This window comes from Rhinolophus hipposideros, assembly GCF_964194185.1.
Source record: "Rhinolophus hipposideros genome assembly, chromosome: 6".
NCBI lineage: Eukaryota > Metazoa > Chordata > Mammalia > Chiroptera > Rhinolophidae > Rhinolophus > Rhinolophus hipposideros.
In genome coordinates, this window is record NC_138052.1 from 84,296,574 (window position 1) to 84,314,056 (window position 17,483).

At 55.1% G+C, this 17,483-nt stretch overlaps 1 protein-coding gene across 12 annotated transcripts in view; it reads right to left on the reverse strand.

Annotated features, from left to right (window-relative positions):
- TNS1 (tensin 1) overlaps window positions 1-17,483 on the reverse strand; it is a gene marked incomplete at its 5' end in the record, with an annotated part of 224,568 nt that overhangs the window by 189,061 nt on the left and 18,024 nt on the right. For 3 of the 12 annotated variants that reach the window (XM_081051638.1, XM_081051637.1, XM_081051647.1), the window contains one exon: window positions 5,077-5,164. The exons of the other annotated variants lie outside the window; for them this stretch is intronic. In XM_081051638.1, the coding sequence (XP_080907764.1) occupies window positions 5,077-5,109 (33 nt within the window). Of the gene's footprint in view, window positions 1-5,076; window positions 5,165-17,483 lie in introns of those variants that run through there. 12 annotated transcript variants of the gene reach the window in all.

Consider the following 17,483-nt stretch of genomic DNA (forward strand, 5'->3'; position numbering starts at 1 on the left):
ACATGTCTACAATGTTCCATGTCTCCCATGGCCCCCATAGCGTCATTCCCAAAACAAGTCTGAAGGAAAGAATCAAACGGAGTTTTTGCCACGTGTACCCTAGTGTAATTACACCCCGCTCCCACTGACCTGCCCTCAGGGGAGAGAACACTAGGTCACCCCTTGCTGGCATCACCTGGCTGAGGAGAAAGCTCTTTGACTAGGAGTAGCCCTGGATCTCCACAGGAGGGCAGAGGACAGACAGCAGCATTAACGGAGGCCCTCCCCATGTGACAAAGGAGCACACAGAGACTTGGGGAGCCCAGGATTCCACCTGGTGACCCTCAGCCCCTGACTCAGTTCCTGAACTGGATGACCTCTCCCCATTGGCCAGCTGTCTCTCTGCCCACCCCCCTTTGGCTCCTTCATAAATCACGTCCCAAACTTGCAGAGCATCAAGTCCCAAGTCCCTTTTTGTGCCCAAAAGTGAAATCATCTCCTGGAGTGGGAGGGCTCAGCGAGTGACTAGTCTGAGCTCCATCATGGGCCCGGCGCCACAGTGAGAGGCTGGCACTGATCCCTCACTGACGCCTCACGACGTCCTCCCATGAGCCTGAGGAACTTGCTCTGGGACACACAGGCAGGGCAGGATGGAGCAAAGATTCCAATCCGCGTCTGTCAGAGGCAGGATACCAAGTCCCTAACGATGGAACGACGGCCATTTCCCACAGTAGGTCAACAGTCGGAGTCTGGCCATCTCCAGACTTGACAGTCACAGTGTCAGTGTCCCTCTGTCCAAAGACCATCTACTGGCCAGCTTAGCCTGTCAGTACATCCTCAATTATTGTCACTCCCTACACTTGGATTTCTAATTTCTCAGCTTCATCTTTGAATCTGGTGTAAAGTTCACCTCCCAAGAGGTCTTTCCTGATACCTCTCCTCCCCCCAAATCCAGGTTAGGTCCTCCATTAAATGCCCTCCACAAGTCCCCTCTTGATAACACCCATCTATTCATAACCATTAGCTTGACTTCTGCAGGTTTCTTGAAGAAAGTCGGCACTCCATAATCATTTGTGAGGTAAATGGACAGGTCTATGCGTGGGTGCTTAGATGACCGAATGACTACACATTTCTTTGTCACAGTACTTCCCCAACAATCCCCTCCACCCAGAGTTCTGATGCCCCCAGCCCATACCCTTCCTCTTTTCAGGAACACTAAACCCAGCAGCCATGTGGCCTTGGGCAGGCCACTTTCCTTCTGTGGGACCCCTTCACCAGGGATGGAAACTGGAACGAGTGATCCCTGCCCTTCCTACCTTATAGAATTAGAATGAGGTTCAAATAAAATTGTGCAAGTCGGAGAAATACACGCAGGTAAGGTACATAGAGGCTAAATAATTTCCCCCAACCCCACAGCTGGTAAGTGGCAGAGCCAGGATTTGTGCCCAGGCTCACTGCGGTTGGTGCTCTGACCACTGTGCATGCTGCCTTCAGGAGAAGGCTTCCTGACCCGGCCTTCACATCACTCTGACCACCCCATTCGCACTGGCCGCATATGCTCTACTCTGTAGTATTCCCAGAATGGACAGCCCTGGATGGGTTCTAGTTCTGACGCTGACGTACTGTGCAGCCTTCACCACATGCATCATAAAATAAGAGCTATCATTTCTTGAGCTCTTACTGTGTGAGAGACACCATTCTAAATGTATACGTGCATTAGTTCACTTAAAACCTAACAACCCTATAGGTAGGTGGGGAAACCGATGCACAGAGATATGAAGCTACTTGCCTAAGGTCACACAGCTACCAAATGGCAAGGCCAGGATGAAACCCAGGCACCGCACTCCCGGCCAGCACGCTACATTTCCTCTGAAACTGCAAAAAAACAGTTCAGTATTTCTCGCTGATTTTGTGCCTCAAAGGTCATTTTGAAAAACTTTGCAAAAGTAGGTTTTGAAGTCAGATCCTGGTATCATGCAGCCCAGCCTAATGCCCAAACCCACCGTTAGGAGGCCCCGTATGGGCACAGTCCTCACAGATGAACAAACCTCCAGAGAGAGCAAGTTCAGGACCGAGGGCTCAGACTGGGGTTGACATGGCACCCCAGTCGTCTGAGGGCTCATAGGGACCCTTCTGACAGAAATGTGTGCTTAGCCCTGGAAGGACACCAGCTCCAGGAAAGAGAACACTTCATTGTCTATAGCTGGAAGTGGCCGCAGAGAATAATATCCAAGTTTCTGTGAGGTCCAGAAAAGTCCAGTGATGAGTCCGAGGCCACACATCTGCTGAGGGCAGGGCCCGGGCTGTACTTAGGCCTAGTCCTGCCTTGTGGTTCTCTCACCCCCCACCCTAATAAGCCCCTTCACAGTTCTGGAAAACAAACTTAGCCCCTCTGCACAGGAGAGCCTGCAGCTCTAACTCCATCGGCACAACACCAGAAAGCCTTGATAAACAGGCACGTAATTATTTTCTAAATAAACCATTCTTAAATATGGAATAGCAAATGGGGGCATTTGCTGAGAAATTCAAGTTATGCATAATATATCTCTCTGCTCCTCCGCTAATAAAGTGATTTTTATTTCTAGAGCTTGTTAAAACTATGTACTATAGATATATTACTTCTTGGATGAACTGTCTGCAGCTGTCCCTGTGCAGGGACATGTGCACACACAGGCACATATGCACTCACACTAGGGCACGAGTCCTATCTCTTCTAGACCGTGCCTCAATTGACCGCTCTGAGGCCACAGACCCACCTAGTTCTTGGCCAGAGAGCAACTGGGCAGAATCCCTGGGCAGTCAGGAGCTTCAGAGGTAGGACCCTGTCCCAAGGAGCCCCTCCCCCTACATGAGATCTGGGATACGGGGGATCTTGTGAGCCAAGCAGCAGATTTCAGAGTGGGGCAGGGACCTGAATTTACTAAGCACCTACTGTATGCCTGGGTATCTGGTCTTTTGACATACATTATCTCTGTCCTCACCCCAGCCATACAAGATGTGTACTATTCTCCCCACTTCAGATCAGGAAACTGAGCCTTAGAAAGTAACTGTTGCCCACACGGCTGCCCATCTGGTAAATGATGGAACTAAGATTTGAGCCTAGCCTTGTCTGGTGTTAAAGTCCACGGATTTCCTGCCACCGGGTTCCTCTGAAAGCAGAAGCAGCTCTCTTGCCAAGGTCTCCGGGGCCTCCATTCCCCCTTGCCATAGTTGGTGCCATCTAAGCCTTCACTCCCTGCCACAAACATACAACCCAGCCTCACCAAGACCCACCCAGAAGGGAGGAAGTTTGCTGGTACAACTGTCTCGGGCAACCGGAGGGACAGGACAAGAACCTTGACAGGGTCAGGTGTCCAGTCCACACTGCGCCCACATTCCACACTGCGTCCACATTCCCCCAGACTCTGGCCCACCCTGGCATTGGGCATCGAGGCGCCACTCCTCTGCCCGGCCCACTCCCACCAGTCTCTTCCTATTCCCATAGACAAGTGCCTGCTCAGCTGTCCCACAGAGCTGGGGAGGGACAGAGGCTGGGACAGCACCAGGAGAGCAGAAAAGGTGCGAGGGGAGGGCTTACAGCGGCCCAAAGGGGCAGCACCCACACTTGCCCTTGGTCCCCAGCACCCTGTCTTACCCTTAGGGATGGCAGGAATATCACCATGGCACTCATGCCAACCTCTTGGCAACTCCCCTTCATTGTCCTCATTTCACCCCTGGGGAAACTGAGGCTCACCGAGGTGAAGTACTTCTCCCATGACCTGTCAGCAGAAGGACGAAACCCAGGCATCACACTCCCAGCCAGCACCCATCACAGCACCCAGCCAGCACCCATCACAGCACATCATTCCTGGAAGTCTAACTGCCATCCTTCCCGCGGCAGGGCTCCCTCACTGCCCGTGCTCGGCATAGGCCACAGGCCTTCCAGCGCCTGTTGGAGGGAGCCTGAAGGGCGTGGAGAGGGGCACTTGGTCCAGGCACCTCTATTACAGATGGCGGCAGCAGGCCAGCGAAGCCCTGACGGACCCTCTGGGCAAGATGCTCCAGGCACCTTCACACTGCTGTTCAGAACCCTCCCCACTCCTCAGTCCCACACGCCACCCAAACCCCTCCTCATTCCAGCCCCGCCCCCACCTTTCCCTTCTCTGCCCAAAGGACACCTGACTGCCCAAGTCTGATCTCCCACCGCTGTCCGCTGTCGTCAGCCTGGGCTTGCCGGGGCGGAGAGAGGTCCCCCCAGGACTGGTGAGAACAGGGAAAGGGGCAGGAAAGGCCACATCTGGATCCCAGGCCTGAAGCCCGCTCTCCCCAGCCAGCCACCACTCTCTCAGAGACCAACATTAACCTCACAGGGATGACTTCCTCGCCCTCCTGACCCCTGTGCATGCCTTCTCCCCGACAGCCGCTCCAGCCCCAGCCCCCACCATCCTGCAGCAATCAGCTCTCTCCCAGCCCCTCTCTGTCACTATTGGGCTCGAGACTTTTACCCCTCACCATGTGGCCCCCAGACCCTGCCTGCCCACCCCTCAGGCACCATCACCCTAACACACACCTTCCTGAACCTGGGAACAAGAAAAGAGAAAGAGGAGGCCCGGGGTGGGTCTTGGAGGGCTGTGGAGGAAAGGATGGCAGCGAGTAGAAGCTGAAAGTGGGTCTCGAAGGGATAAAAGTGATGGAGAAGAGCAGAATTCTCCCCCAGCACGGCTTTTTGCATTTTCTCGGTCAATATTCCCTGTTCCCCAGACCCCTACCACTGCCCTTCCCTTAAACTTTTGGTATGGGGGTGCGGGGTGGGAGCAGGAGAGGCTCCAAAAAGAAACAAACTTTCTGACGGCTACCTTCCACTTATAGCTTCTGGACTCAACCGGGGGCAGGGGTGGGAGGGGGGATGCACTGACCGGTAGAATCAGGGATTGGGCCCTGCTGATGGGGAGGGACACAGCCTGAGGGTCTGCTCAGGTCTGTTTGTCCGTCCACCCATCAGAGGAAGAGAGGCTCCCTGCCTTCACCACCAACGCTCCCCCAACCACAGACTCTCAGCCTAAGGGGGGTGGGGGGTGGAGGAGTGTGCAACATCCTAACTAAAGTAGCCAGACCTACCCAGAGCATGCAGGACAGACAGATCCATGTCATCTTGGGTGGGTCCTAAACTCAGGCCAGTCCGGGGCCTGCAAACGGCACTCCCGAGCTCACAGCCCCCACGAGCAAGCAGAAGAAAGCTCTGAGTCCCAGGCTGCTGCTCCTGCGTAGCCAGCATCTGCCGGGCCTCTGGCCCTGCCTGCCTCCAGCTCCCCCTCCTTCTCTTCCTCCTCCCCCACTCCACCCCCTTGTCCCAGCCTCCTGTCTCCTCCCTCCTTCCAGGCTCCACTGGTGACTTAGTGGGGCAGAAGCCCTGCTTTGCAGGGGGTATAAAGGAGATAGGGCAGAGGGACAGCTACTAGAGACAGGGCCCCCCACCCTGCACCCCCAACCCCAGACACACCACCCCTTTGAGCCACCAAAGCTTCTCTTGCCTTCTGATCTGAGGTTGGCAGGCCTGGAGTCTGCTCTCCTCACTGTAGACCCCCGCCCCCAAACCACTGATGAATGGACAGACAAACGCAGGACAGCACAGTCTGCATACCCTGGGGTTTCTTGGCCCCGGCCCATCTCCAAGTACGCGTGCAGGCCCCCCAGCCTTTGGAACACACAGTCCTTTGCACACACTCAGCGACAGGCCTTAATACGAGAGAAATCAGGCCTGAGACTGCAGGAGAATGGCCCAGCCCCCAGGCTGTGCATTTCATTCCAACTTTTTTATACTTCTTCTTTCCCTTCTTTCTTTTCTCCAAACATCTGTCCCAGCCCTTCCTGCCCTTCCTAAAGGGAGCCCCGCTCCGGGCTCCCGCGAGAGTCTGTTTTTCTTGACTGTACCCTGGGCCAACATTTGGTTTGCATTTCCCCACTTCCTCCTCTGCCTTCCCCTCCCCCTCCCGGGGCCCAGTGTTCACCTCCCACCGTTCTCCAGCACTATGTCCCCCTGCCCACCAGCCCTCCCCTCCCCTTTCCCCTGCCTTAGCCCAGGGGCAATAGCCAGGGTCTAGAGGGTGGGAAGAAGAGGGGTGCAGGATCCAAATCTCTTCCCAGGGAGCACTGCAGGGAAATCCAGCAAAATCTGCCCAGGCCCTCACTGTCTTTCTTGATCCCCCCACACACATTTCTCCACAAAACTTCCCTCTTGGAGCTCTGGCCAGGCTGGACCAAGTGAGGGTGGGTGGAGCTGGTGAATCACCAGCTCTGCTTTTTGGAGCCTTCCAGGGGAAGGAAAGAGGATTCAGCCCCACCCCCTTGGGTAGACACACATTCAAGGACACAGTGCAACTCACATAAACACACACAATGCCCAGGACAGGGCCCCACCCAGGGTAGGCACTCTGAGACCATTTTCTTAGATTGAGTAACTTGGCAAGAAAGTCCTCTTGTTTGAGCTACTACGCACACACGTGAGTGTTCTGTACGTGCCCTGGGACACATGTACAAAGGGTTACATATATCCTGCCTCTCCCCCACTCACCCGGGAGCATGCCCTCGTCACTCTTTGCCAGCACCACACACAGTGTAACCTCAGGGTTCAATCTCTACAACCTGCCTCTCCCCTCAGCTGGACCTGCCCAGCCAGGTGTGCTGGCTCCAAGCCCACAGTCCAGCCAAGATATCTTCCTGGGAAGCCCCAGAATGAGAGAAAAACATTCACACTTCATCTGGGAAAAGGCTGCAAACTGTGCTTAGTGCACCGAACAAGGGACAGACACTATTGCTGGGTGACTGAGAAATCAGGAGGACACAGAAGCCAGGTGCCTCATTCTGGACCTTCCTGGAGCAGGTGCCTGAGAGAAGAGGCTTGGTTCTGATAAAGGAGAGAGGGTGAGAAATCAGGGTATCTTCTCACACTTACATCTCTCCAAGTCCTTCTGCGGAGCTATGGGGCTGAACAGGTTCTGCCCTGCATGCCTCGCCAAAATCATAATGCCCCTCAGTATGCCCTTCCAAGTCTGCCGAGGCTCTACTGACCGTTTAGCCAACACTGAAATGGACCGATGTTTCCTGTGCAGCTGTCCCTGCAGCCCCCACTGGGGATGTCCATAGGCAGGCACTTTCGCAAACCCTCCCTGCCTCCCCTGGCTGGAGCATAGGGCAAGCAAGGAGGAACGATTTTCAGGTGGCCTCTCTAAGAGCCCCTCTCTCTAAGAGTCCACGTCCCCAGCCACCATCACCAGCCCTGCTAGCCTCCCAACAACTCTGAGGGCTCAGCCCACCAAGCCCTGCCATCCCAGTGTCCACACCACCGTCTCCCACGGCCTGCCCCTCCCGCCCGTTCCTGCTAGCGTCACTGGAAGATGTGTCTCCTGCAGCTATTTGAGAGTTCTGAGAAATCACCTTACAGCTTCCCAGAAATGATAGAAGAAAAGACTAAAGACCAAGTCACAGTGACACCAACTTGTCTGGCCTTCCACACAGCCCATGGGGGCCCTGCAGCCCCAGGCCAGCTCGCTCCCTCGTCCCCTCAGGAGGACCCTAGTGTTTATTTCGGCCACAGGGTGCCTCTCACTCTATGTAATGACCCTGTTTCTCACTAGTTACCCATTATACATCCTCCACCACCCACAGATGGGGAGAGTTCTTTGGCAAGGACATGTCGTGTGTTTCACATCCCCAGATCCTGCCTTTCACAGGTACCAGATGTACTTGAAGAAGGAATGAATCAATCTATCAATCAATGGATCCTAACTTATTTTCCTGCTCTTACCATCTATTCCCCTCCCAAACTTTCCACTCTGGTCCTCTTGAAAGGGCCTTGGGCATACCTGGCCTGTACACCTTTGTGCATGCCTGTAATATAAACCCATCTTCAGCACCACCTCTTCCTGCCACCCCCTGGCCTCTGAGGTCTCTCAGGCTGCAGATTCTTCAGAAGCCAGAATGGGATTGCTCATCCTGCCTGCTCCAGGGTCTCAAACGCAGCAGACATCAGGTACAGGCAGGTGGGCTGGCTGGGATTTCTGGGCTGGAATCCCAAAAGCCTCAGAACCTGCCACCATCCCGTGCCATGCTCTCCCACTGTCCTGGCCTTTTCTACAGCAGGTTTGTGTTTAATTCTGCTCTCCCCTCTGCATGCAGAGCCCTTCTTGCTCTCCACCCACCACCCTCCAACCCCCGGCTCAGCAGGCAGCTGTAGAAACAGTCAGGATTGTGGGTTCTGAGGCTAGCACTTGGCCTGGAGGCCGGTTGAGCTGAGGCAGAGGGAAATGTGAGTGAGGGCAGGAATGAAGCTGACAGGCCTTATAAGCCCCTCTCCTGGCCTCAGTTTCCTCACCTGCAAGATGACCAAGCTGCTGGACTCTAAGGTCCCTTCCAGCTCCAACTTCTGGAACGCCACAAATTTCCCAGGCCAAGGCCCCAGCACCTGCCCATCCATTCTTCCCATCCTGTGACACTTTCCCATCAAAAAATTCTTCCTGTTGCCCAGCCCATTCCCTATTATGGTATTGAGCCTTTCCTCTGCCGCCCCTGGTCACAGAATCAAAAGGTCACAGAAAATCAGAGCTGGAAAGACCTTCAGGCTCAGACACAGGTCACCGTCAGGATCCTGTCAGAGCCTTCAGGGGCCCCAGGGAAGTTAAATGAGAGGGACAAGCAAGGGACCCATAGGGACCTGGAGAGGGCAGGCCCAGCTAAAGGGCAGCCACTGTGACGTCAGGGATAAAAGCCCATGCCATCAGATCTTTTGATCTGCCAAGAAAAGCCCCAAATCTGTATTATCATATAAAATCTCTTATACAAAATAGGAAAAAAATGCTAAGTTTTAAACGTTGGCTTTTTCATTTTTGAAACCATTCTGCCAGCCAGATGAAACACATCTGCCAGGAGAATTCGGCAGTTAGGGTACCTGTAACCTTATCCAGGCCCTTGTCTCACAGAGGATGACACCGAAGTAGAGGGAGGGCTGTGACTTGCCTGAGGTCACAGAGCTGGTCAGGAGCAAAGTCCCAGGAAGGGGTCAGCTGCCCAGGCCCAGGTCTGGCTGGGGAGGGTGGGATGAAGCTTAGGGGAGAACACTCAGATGGACCCCAAGGTTAGCGCTACCACATGGGTGAGGATGACACCCACTGGCACCTTCGTGGCTCTAGATTTTTTCCAAGCACCTGCTGTCCAGTAGTGACCGGCCCAGCGTCATGCCCTCAGCTTTCTCCTTTCAACCCTGTAGCTCTGCCTTCCACTCTGTGGCCACACACACCCAAGCCTTCCTCCCAGCTTATCCCAGGGGCTTCCCGTCAAATAAGGGCGTTTAGAGCTGGCTCTAGGAATCCTCTCCCAACAGCATGGGGCACAGGAATCTGACACCAAAGCGCTCAGCAACTGGATGTCTACCCTTTTGCCCACCTCAGACTCTGCCGCTCTGCCCCCTTTCCTGCCCCAGGAAAGATCAGTATTAACTAACCAGGCACTCAATTGTGGTATCGCATATAAGACTCCTACCAGCTCTCATTTCACAGATGCAGAAGCTGAGGCACAGAGAGGTTCAGCTACTTGCTCAGAATCACACAGCTAGTATGTGCGAGAATGGAGTCCAGAGCATCTGATTCCACATCTCGCAGGGATCAAGAATTTTTCTGCTAGTGACTGTAACCATACAGTCAGCCAGGGGTTAGGAATTATGGTCCCATATTGGGGCGATGTGTTAGCTATCCTCCCCACGCCTTATCCAAGGACTGGCAATGCGGCTCCAGGAAGGAGTCAGCTGCCTGGGTCCTGGTCTGGCTTGAGTCAGGGGATGAGAGTAGGGGAGAAACATCCAGAGGGACACCAAGGACAGTGCTGCCACATGGGTCAGGATGAGACTGGCTCCCTAGTGACACTAGAAAAGCCAACAAGAAGAGGAAAGCTGCAGTTCTGGCAAGATCTGGGGCCCAGGATTCGGGTGAGGACAGGGTCTGGCCCCCGCTGCTCATAGGGCCTCCTTTCAGGTCAGCCTAGTCACCTCCCCCTGTTCTCCACCTCCATACACACTCAGCCTTTGGGTCCCGGAGGCCTCGCAGAGCCTCCAGGCACTGCTGCGCAGGACGTTCACTGCACAAGGATACAGCCAAGAGGTGAGCAGAGGCTGAAGTCCCGTGCATACTCCACTCACCAAGCCTGGCATGAGGGGCACCCTAAAGTGTACCAGGGCACCCTATGTGTAGGGGAGGTCCTGCCCCTTATTCCCATGCCCACAACCTCTCCAGTAAGAGACTGAGGTGGTCCGCTTGCATTCCAGAAATCTGGATGCTCCCTGAGAGGGAAGGTGAGGCTCCAACCAGGCCCTGTCTGAGCCTCAGTTTCCCCAGCTGACACAGGAAGGAGCATCATTCCTATTTCGTTCCCCTACCTCCTCTCCACCAACACCCAGGCTGGGGACAGTATCTGGGCCCAATCCCAACAATTTTTAATAAAATCCTTCCCAGAACCCGACTCAGTGATCTTGATCTCTTCCCCAGCTCTAATTTCCTGTCTTACTCAAGTCCCTCAAAGGCAGAAGGGAGGCAGCTGCAGCTGCTCATCCAGCCCCTCATCCCCAACCCCCAGCTCAAATCCTGGGCAAGGAGGAGGTTAGGTCATCCTCTACCTCTGCAAATGAGGAGGGGGAATTGCTACGTGGCCAGGGGTCCCACTGACCTGGTCCTGGCTGGCCATTTCTTGCTGCTGGCTGCTTTTTCTCAACTCTGAAAGCCTGGACCCTGCAGAATCTGAACTCAGAGCCCATTGGGATGTGGATGGGCCTCCAGACCTGCGGTCCACAGCGGCAGCGCCTGCCTCCCAGCCAATCCTGGGGGACGATGCATTTTGCTAGAAGATTTCAAAGCATACCTTGGGTGACTGGAGCCTGCTGGCACCTTTCCCCACTGCGGAGTGCCAGACAGGGAAACTGAGGCCCAGAGGCAGCACCTGGGAGGAGGAACTGAACATACAAGCTTCAGTTTAGGGGTAGAAGGATCCTTCCTATCCAAATGATGGGAAGAATGGATGTTGGGAGAAACCCCTTCCTCCCCATTACCCCAACTCTGGTCTTCCTAAAGATCTATCAGGGGGATGAGCCTCACTGGGAGGCACAATGATAACAAAGATAATATCCCTTATTTTTACTGAACACCGACTATGGAGTAGGCACTTCGGTAAACACTTTAAATGTGTTTAATCCTCATAGCAACCCAATGCGGTAGGTAGGGTTTTCTTTGTTTTTTGGACTGTGGTGTGTGTGTTTTTTTAATCCCCATTCTCCACCAGAGAAAACTGAGGCGCTGGCAGATGAAGTAACTTGCCCAAGATCCACAGCTGGTTAAGTGATGGAGCCAAAACTCAGAGCCAGGCAGCCTCACTCTACCACCGGCACCGTTAACCAGAGAGGAGTACTGAGTCCCCTCCCCCGTGTCACAGGGACCCCTCTGGTTCCCCAACGGAATGGAGAGTGGATCAGAAAGCCAGGCCCCGATCACAGGACCCCTCAGCCCCTCACAGAGGCTTCTGGGGGCTTGAGGTCATGCTCCTGTCCGGGGTTGTCCCTGTCCCTCAGGGGAGAATTTAAGGAGAATGCAGTTTTTCCAGTACCCTACTCTTTGGGCCCGCTATGTCTGCACCTCTGCCCTTTCTCCACCCTTCCCTACATACACACCCTGAAGGCACCGCCAAGGATCTTGTCTCGGAAAACCCCAGGGAGAAAGATGCTCAACCAGAAACCCAGACCCCAGCACTGCAGATCCTACCAGACCCCTCCTCCCCCACTAACCCAGCCCCCATCTCCTCGGGATCCAGTTCCCTGGTCCGGCCATCCTCCTGAATGGATAGGAAATCCCTCCTGACGCCCACCAGCCCTTTAGGCCCCATTTCCATCTCAGTCTGCTACTACCCAGCCTTAACTTGGGGTCCTCGGAGCTCAGAGGGGAAAAAAGAGACATTTCCAGGAACTCGCCCACCCTTCCCACAGAAACTTGGGAAGGAAGCTTAAAACCCCCAGAAACGTTCTTCTGCACAAAATCTCCGCCCTCCCACAGACGCTGGCACTATCCTTCAGACTTCTGACCCAAACCCAGGGTTGTGCGCTGGAAGGGAGGACACTCCCCCCTTGTGGATCCGTGCAGCATGGGTGGGGGGCTCCCAGGAGTCCCCAAACTCTCATAAGAACCAGACTGATAACAGTCAGGATGGTGCGTCCCTGGGGGTAAGAAGGTGATGAATCAAAAGCTAAGAAGACTGCGGGAGGGGAATGCCCATTGGCAGGGGTGGGGCAGGTGCCAGGTGAGGCTGACGGTGCTTACCTGGCTGCGGAGGCAGAAGCGCAGGGGCAGGAGGCAAGAGAAGAGGTACTTGCCCCATCGGATCACACAGGAAAAGCACCAGCTCAGCCGAGTCATGGTGGCCCCCGGGGTGGGTGCCTCCAGCGCGGGGGGCGGCGGGGAAGGAGGATCGGCTGCTCCGGGCGCGGAGTTGGGAGAGGGACTTGGGATGAGGAGGAAGGCAAGAGCCCTGCCCCCGGGGTGCCGGATTCTCAGCCCCGCAGGAGCGAGCGTGTCCTGCCCCCTCTAGCGGGAGGAGAGCTGCAGGGGCCCCGCGACAAGGCCCCGACGTGCCTCCATCTCCCCCGAAGCCGCTGCGGGCGGTGCTTCCACCCTCGGGGATTTCCTCTGCTGCTCCCACTACCCTCCCCTCCGAGTGACAGCCTCTGGGCTGCCAGCTCCCCAGGCAGGCTGGGGGGCAGGTGCAGATACCCCGACAACTTCGGAGGCGCGGGGAGGCGCGCAGGAGAGGCGGGTCGGGACAGGGCAGAGGCGGCGCCAGGCGCCAGGCGTCCACCTGCGGGGACGCAGCAGCGGTGGGAGCCTGGACAGCCGTGGCGGCAGCATTGTGCTCTAAGCTGCAGTGAGTGTGTGAGCGAGCGTGTGTGGATTCCCTCCAGACCTCACTTCAATTCCCATATTGCTCTCCAGAGCATAATGTGATTAGCTTAGAACGGAAGCCACCAGCCTCCAGGACTACAGCAGAAACGACCATGGACCCAGGCGTGCAGATGGGGACGCTGACTACACCCTGGCCTGCTGTCCCAACTCACCACCAAGCCCTGACCCTGGCCACACCCCTGCTCTTCTGCCTGAAGCTCTCTCCAGCCACCTCCAGGAGTGGGGGAGCTTGGAGTATCCCCAATACCACCACCGGTTGGAAGGAGCCCTACCTCAGAGGCTGAACCAGTTCAGATGGCTGAGAGCTGGACAAGTCACCTCCAGCTACGTGTAACCTCCCGCTCTGGTTCAAGGTGCTTCCCATCTTTACTTTCTGTCCTGCTCCACATCAGCTAGGAGGCCCCGAACCCTTCTCTGCCTCTGGTGTGCTCAGCTGATGTGAACAGAGCATTGGGCCTCACAGGAATATTGTTTGGAGTCACCATAGTGTAACCCTGGAACTAAGGAGCGGGGGGGAAAAGAGAGAGGAGGGGAGGAGGTGCTGGATTCTGATGCGAAGGAGAGAGACATAAAGACACAGAGACACAAAGGTAGAGAGACACAGGCAAGAGACCCATTGACAGAATACAGAGAGGTGGAGAGGCAGTTGTGAGCTTTACCCCTGGTTCTGTTGCTGCAGAGAAACTGGGAGGGCAGCCAGCCAGCCAAGCCCAGAGAGAAAAGGGGCGGGAGAGCTAGCTGCCAAGGCCTCTTCCGCAGCAACAGGCCATAGAGCAGCCAGCCAGGAGCCCCTCCCCTACGCCCCCCACTGCCTGCACTCCTGGGCCTGGGCTTCCCTGGGCACCATGTCAGGGCCATTTTTTCTGGCAATGTGTCTCCCTGGCCCTTTCCTTGGGGGAGGATGGGGACACAGAGACAGCATGCATGTAGCCTGAGGACCTGGGAGTTTCTAGCTAGCTGACCCCAGCCCCAAGACCCTACCCCAGCAGATTTCTCAGGCCCTGGCCCAGCCCCACTTTAACTCCCCACCATGACACAAGTCCGTGGGATACAGCACTTTGGGGGAGATTAGTTAGAAACACCAGGAAGGAGAAGGAAGAGATCCCTGCTAGTGTGTAGCTAGAGAGAAGGGGAAAGATAGATGTTAGGGCCCTCACTCTGCCCCTAACAATCCCTAAACAAGGGGGATCACACCACACACACACACACACACACACACACCAGGAAGGCTCTAGGATGAAACGGGGGGGGGGGGGGGTCATCAATAAGTAAATGGAGTAGAGTCTAGAATATAGATCCTCGTTACTTAAACTTGTGGGTTGTGGATTATTGAAGTGAGCCCATCCCCAAAGAGGAGGAAGGCCCCTTTTGCCACCTGGAAGTGAGCCCATCGCTAGCCCTGCCTTTGTTCATGCTCATGATCACCAGCAAAGCGCCTGGCACTACTGTTCCAGGCCGGCAAAGGGGGCCTTCCTTCTCTTTGGGGGGCCCATCATCTCCACAGCCTCCCCACCCTGGCACCAGAGGAAATGGATAAGCTGTGAGACTGAGGAAATGGGATTTACTCCATGGCAAGTAGAACAGTTTAATGGAAAGGAATCACTTGTTGAATTTTTTAAATAGAAGGAAAGTTCTTTGGATAGGATTGGTTGAAGTGTGTCCCCTGCCTAAACTAAGAGAACAGCACAAGATGATTTTCTTAAAAGGATTCTTAAAACCTTCTCAGCACTTCGGGCACAAAAGGTACACATCAAACACAGAAAGAAGGGAGGGAGGGAGGGAGGGAGGGAGGGAGAGAGGGAGGGAGGGAGGGAGGGAGGGAGGGAGGAAGGAAGGAAGGAAGGAAGGAAGGAAGGAAGGAAGGAAGGAAGGAAGGAAGGAAGGAAGGAAGGAAGGAAGGGACAGTGGGAAAAAAGAGAAGGAAGGGATAGTTAGATCCAGCCCTTTCCAACAAGCAGATGCTGATGAGAAGGGTTCAGAAGGGCAGAGAGTCCCTTATTTCTATCCACTGCCCAGCTGAAGGTATCCATAAGCCCTCCAGAGAAGAAGGGAAGAGTCAGCAGCTGACAGGGACATGACGCCTGGAACTTCTCCCCAGCTGTCCCCTCCCAGCCTCTGGCCCCACCGTGCCCCACAGAGAGTCATGCTAGCTGTCTCAGCTCCTGAAGAGCAATGTAATCCTGTCCCAGGTGCACAGCACTGCCCAGGACGCAGACATGTGTCCTTGGGAGTTTGGTGTCCCACGGGGAAATCACAGGTCCTCTGTGAATCCTGAGGATCCCCACAATCTCCTGGAAGGTTTTAGCAAGGACCCCTTTGCTTCCTCTTTCACCCAAACTCCTATGTTTTGTCGGGGTTGGGAAGGGTCCAACCCCAAAAGATCACCTCTCACTCTCCATCCCTTTCTGGCTCAGAGTGCTCAAAGCACCAGAAACTATATCCGGCCCTGGCAGGTGCTCTAGAAGTCTCCCCTCCCTCCCACCTCTCCTTCCAGGCCCCCAAGCCCAGGGACAGAGTTCCAAGGCTCCATGAAATTAACCAGACTCGGATGTTCAGACACAGGGGACCACATATTAGAGAACAAAGCCTGGAGTGAGTGAGGGGTCAGGACAAGCCCAGGCAGGGTCTGGTCCATCAAATGGGTCTCATATCAGACCCCAGCCACTTGCCGGCTCCCATGTGGGTACCCTACAATAGCCCCCACCTCCTCATCTCTTCCTCCCCAGTGAAGCTTTAGAAAAGCTGGCCACCATCCTTGAAGGGTTAACCGATCCTCAGTGGGCTCTTTGTCTTCCTGCCCTGTCTAGGCTCCCTCGGACCCCAGGACTGTCTCCCAGCTCTGCCACACCCTGACACCCAGGTCTTTCTCCTTCTGCCTCCTCTCCTTAGCTAAAGCCCAGACTGGAAGTGGGCTGTGCTGTGGCTCTGGCCAGGGCTTGAAGGAGGAAGAATTTCTTCTCCACACTCCACTCTTGTTCACGAAGCCCAGAGACCCAGATTCTGAGTGCAGGCCAGGAGGAGATTCCAGAGTATGGAGCCAGGTGGAATGGAGCCCACGCTCACAGAGAGGGGTCTGCTCTGGGTTTCTCCCCAAGTTTTCCCTGGGTCAGGGCCTGGAGGGCCCTCTTTTCCCCGGAGAAACAGGAGAAGAACAGGAAACTTCCCAGAGGTAGCCAGTGAAGGTGTCAGGAAAATAAGAGGGCAGGTCACAGCCACCAGCCCCCAGGGGACGGGCCACAGGAGGACGGCCCACTCAGCTCAGGGTAGGCACAGAGCCTCTTCTGTCCCAGGCCCCCGGGGCCACCATGCCCTCGGCTGGTTTTGTCTGCGGGGGGACAAAGGCAGCTCCTGTTAGGGGAGAATGGCTTGGGCATCTGATCAGAGGCTCCGGGTCTCGCTTTCACACCTAGAGAGAGATGCACAGAGGCCACTCCCCAGGGACCTCCCAGCCTTTCTCCTCCATCAGATGGCGACAGCTCCAGCAGACCAGCTCTCCAGGAGCCTTCTCACAACCAGAGTTAGTTTTACCACCTCCCAGCCACAGCGATTCCACCTGAGGCCCCCAGGGGGCTCTCACTTGGGTCTCACTCCCCAGGCTAGGTTCCCCAAGGCCTTAGCACCACCATCAGGGACGGAATTCACCAGCGCACTCAGCATTAAACTACCTAACAATATACAAAGTCCAGAACTCTCACACGGCCCCCAAGTTCTCTCTCCATGCAACAGAATAGGGGTCGCTGCAGAGCTGGGGTCCCACCTCCTACGGGTTCCAATGTCACCTCCTAGGTTCCCACCTCTTCTGACCACGCCATTAAAATCCTTCCTTGACCTCCAGCCCCCAAACTCCGCGTGACATCAGCATGTGCACTTCTTCATAGCACTTAACACTGTCTCTTGTTGATAGATTGCTCGCTTTTTCACTGCCTCACCACTCCCAGAGGACTTGGTCTGCCCTTCACTGTTTCACACCCCCGGCACTCAGCACAGTGCTTGGCACGTGACTGATAAACATGAGTTACTTGGTAGATTGGCTGGTTGGTTATGTAAATAAAAGCAAGAGAGAGACAGAGACAGAGAAAAGAAAGAGAGAGAGAGAGGAAGCAAAGAAGGAAGGAAGGAAGGAAGGAAGGAAGGAAGGAAGGAAGGAAGGAAGGAAGGAAGGAAAGATGGAAGGAAGGAAGGCCATTCCTGCTTCCAAATCCACTGGGTCCCTCCCCCAGTCCTGGATTACAGACCAGTGTGAATGTCATTTTTGTCTCTATGCGTCTCTATTCCACCTGCCTCTGAGGAGGGGTTCCATTTCCCTATTCTGAAATAGCTCCCAGATATCCAGTATCGGTCCCAATTAGACTTGAAAGAGACCAAATGCCTTTCTCTGCCCCACACCCCAACACATACATAATTCACACCTAAAGATGCTGAGGCCCAGAGAGGTAAAGTGACTTGCCAGGGGTCACACAGCTAGAAAGTGGCAGTGCCAGCACTAGAATGAAGCCCCCCATTCCTGGTTCATTGTTTTTCCATAGCATAACATTGCAG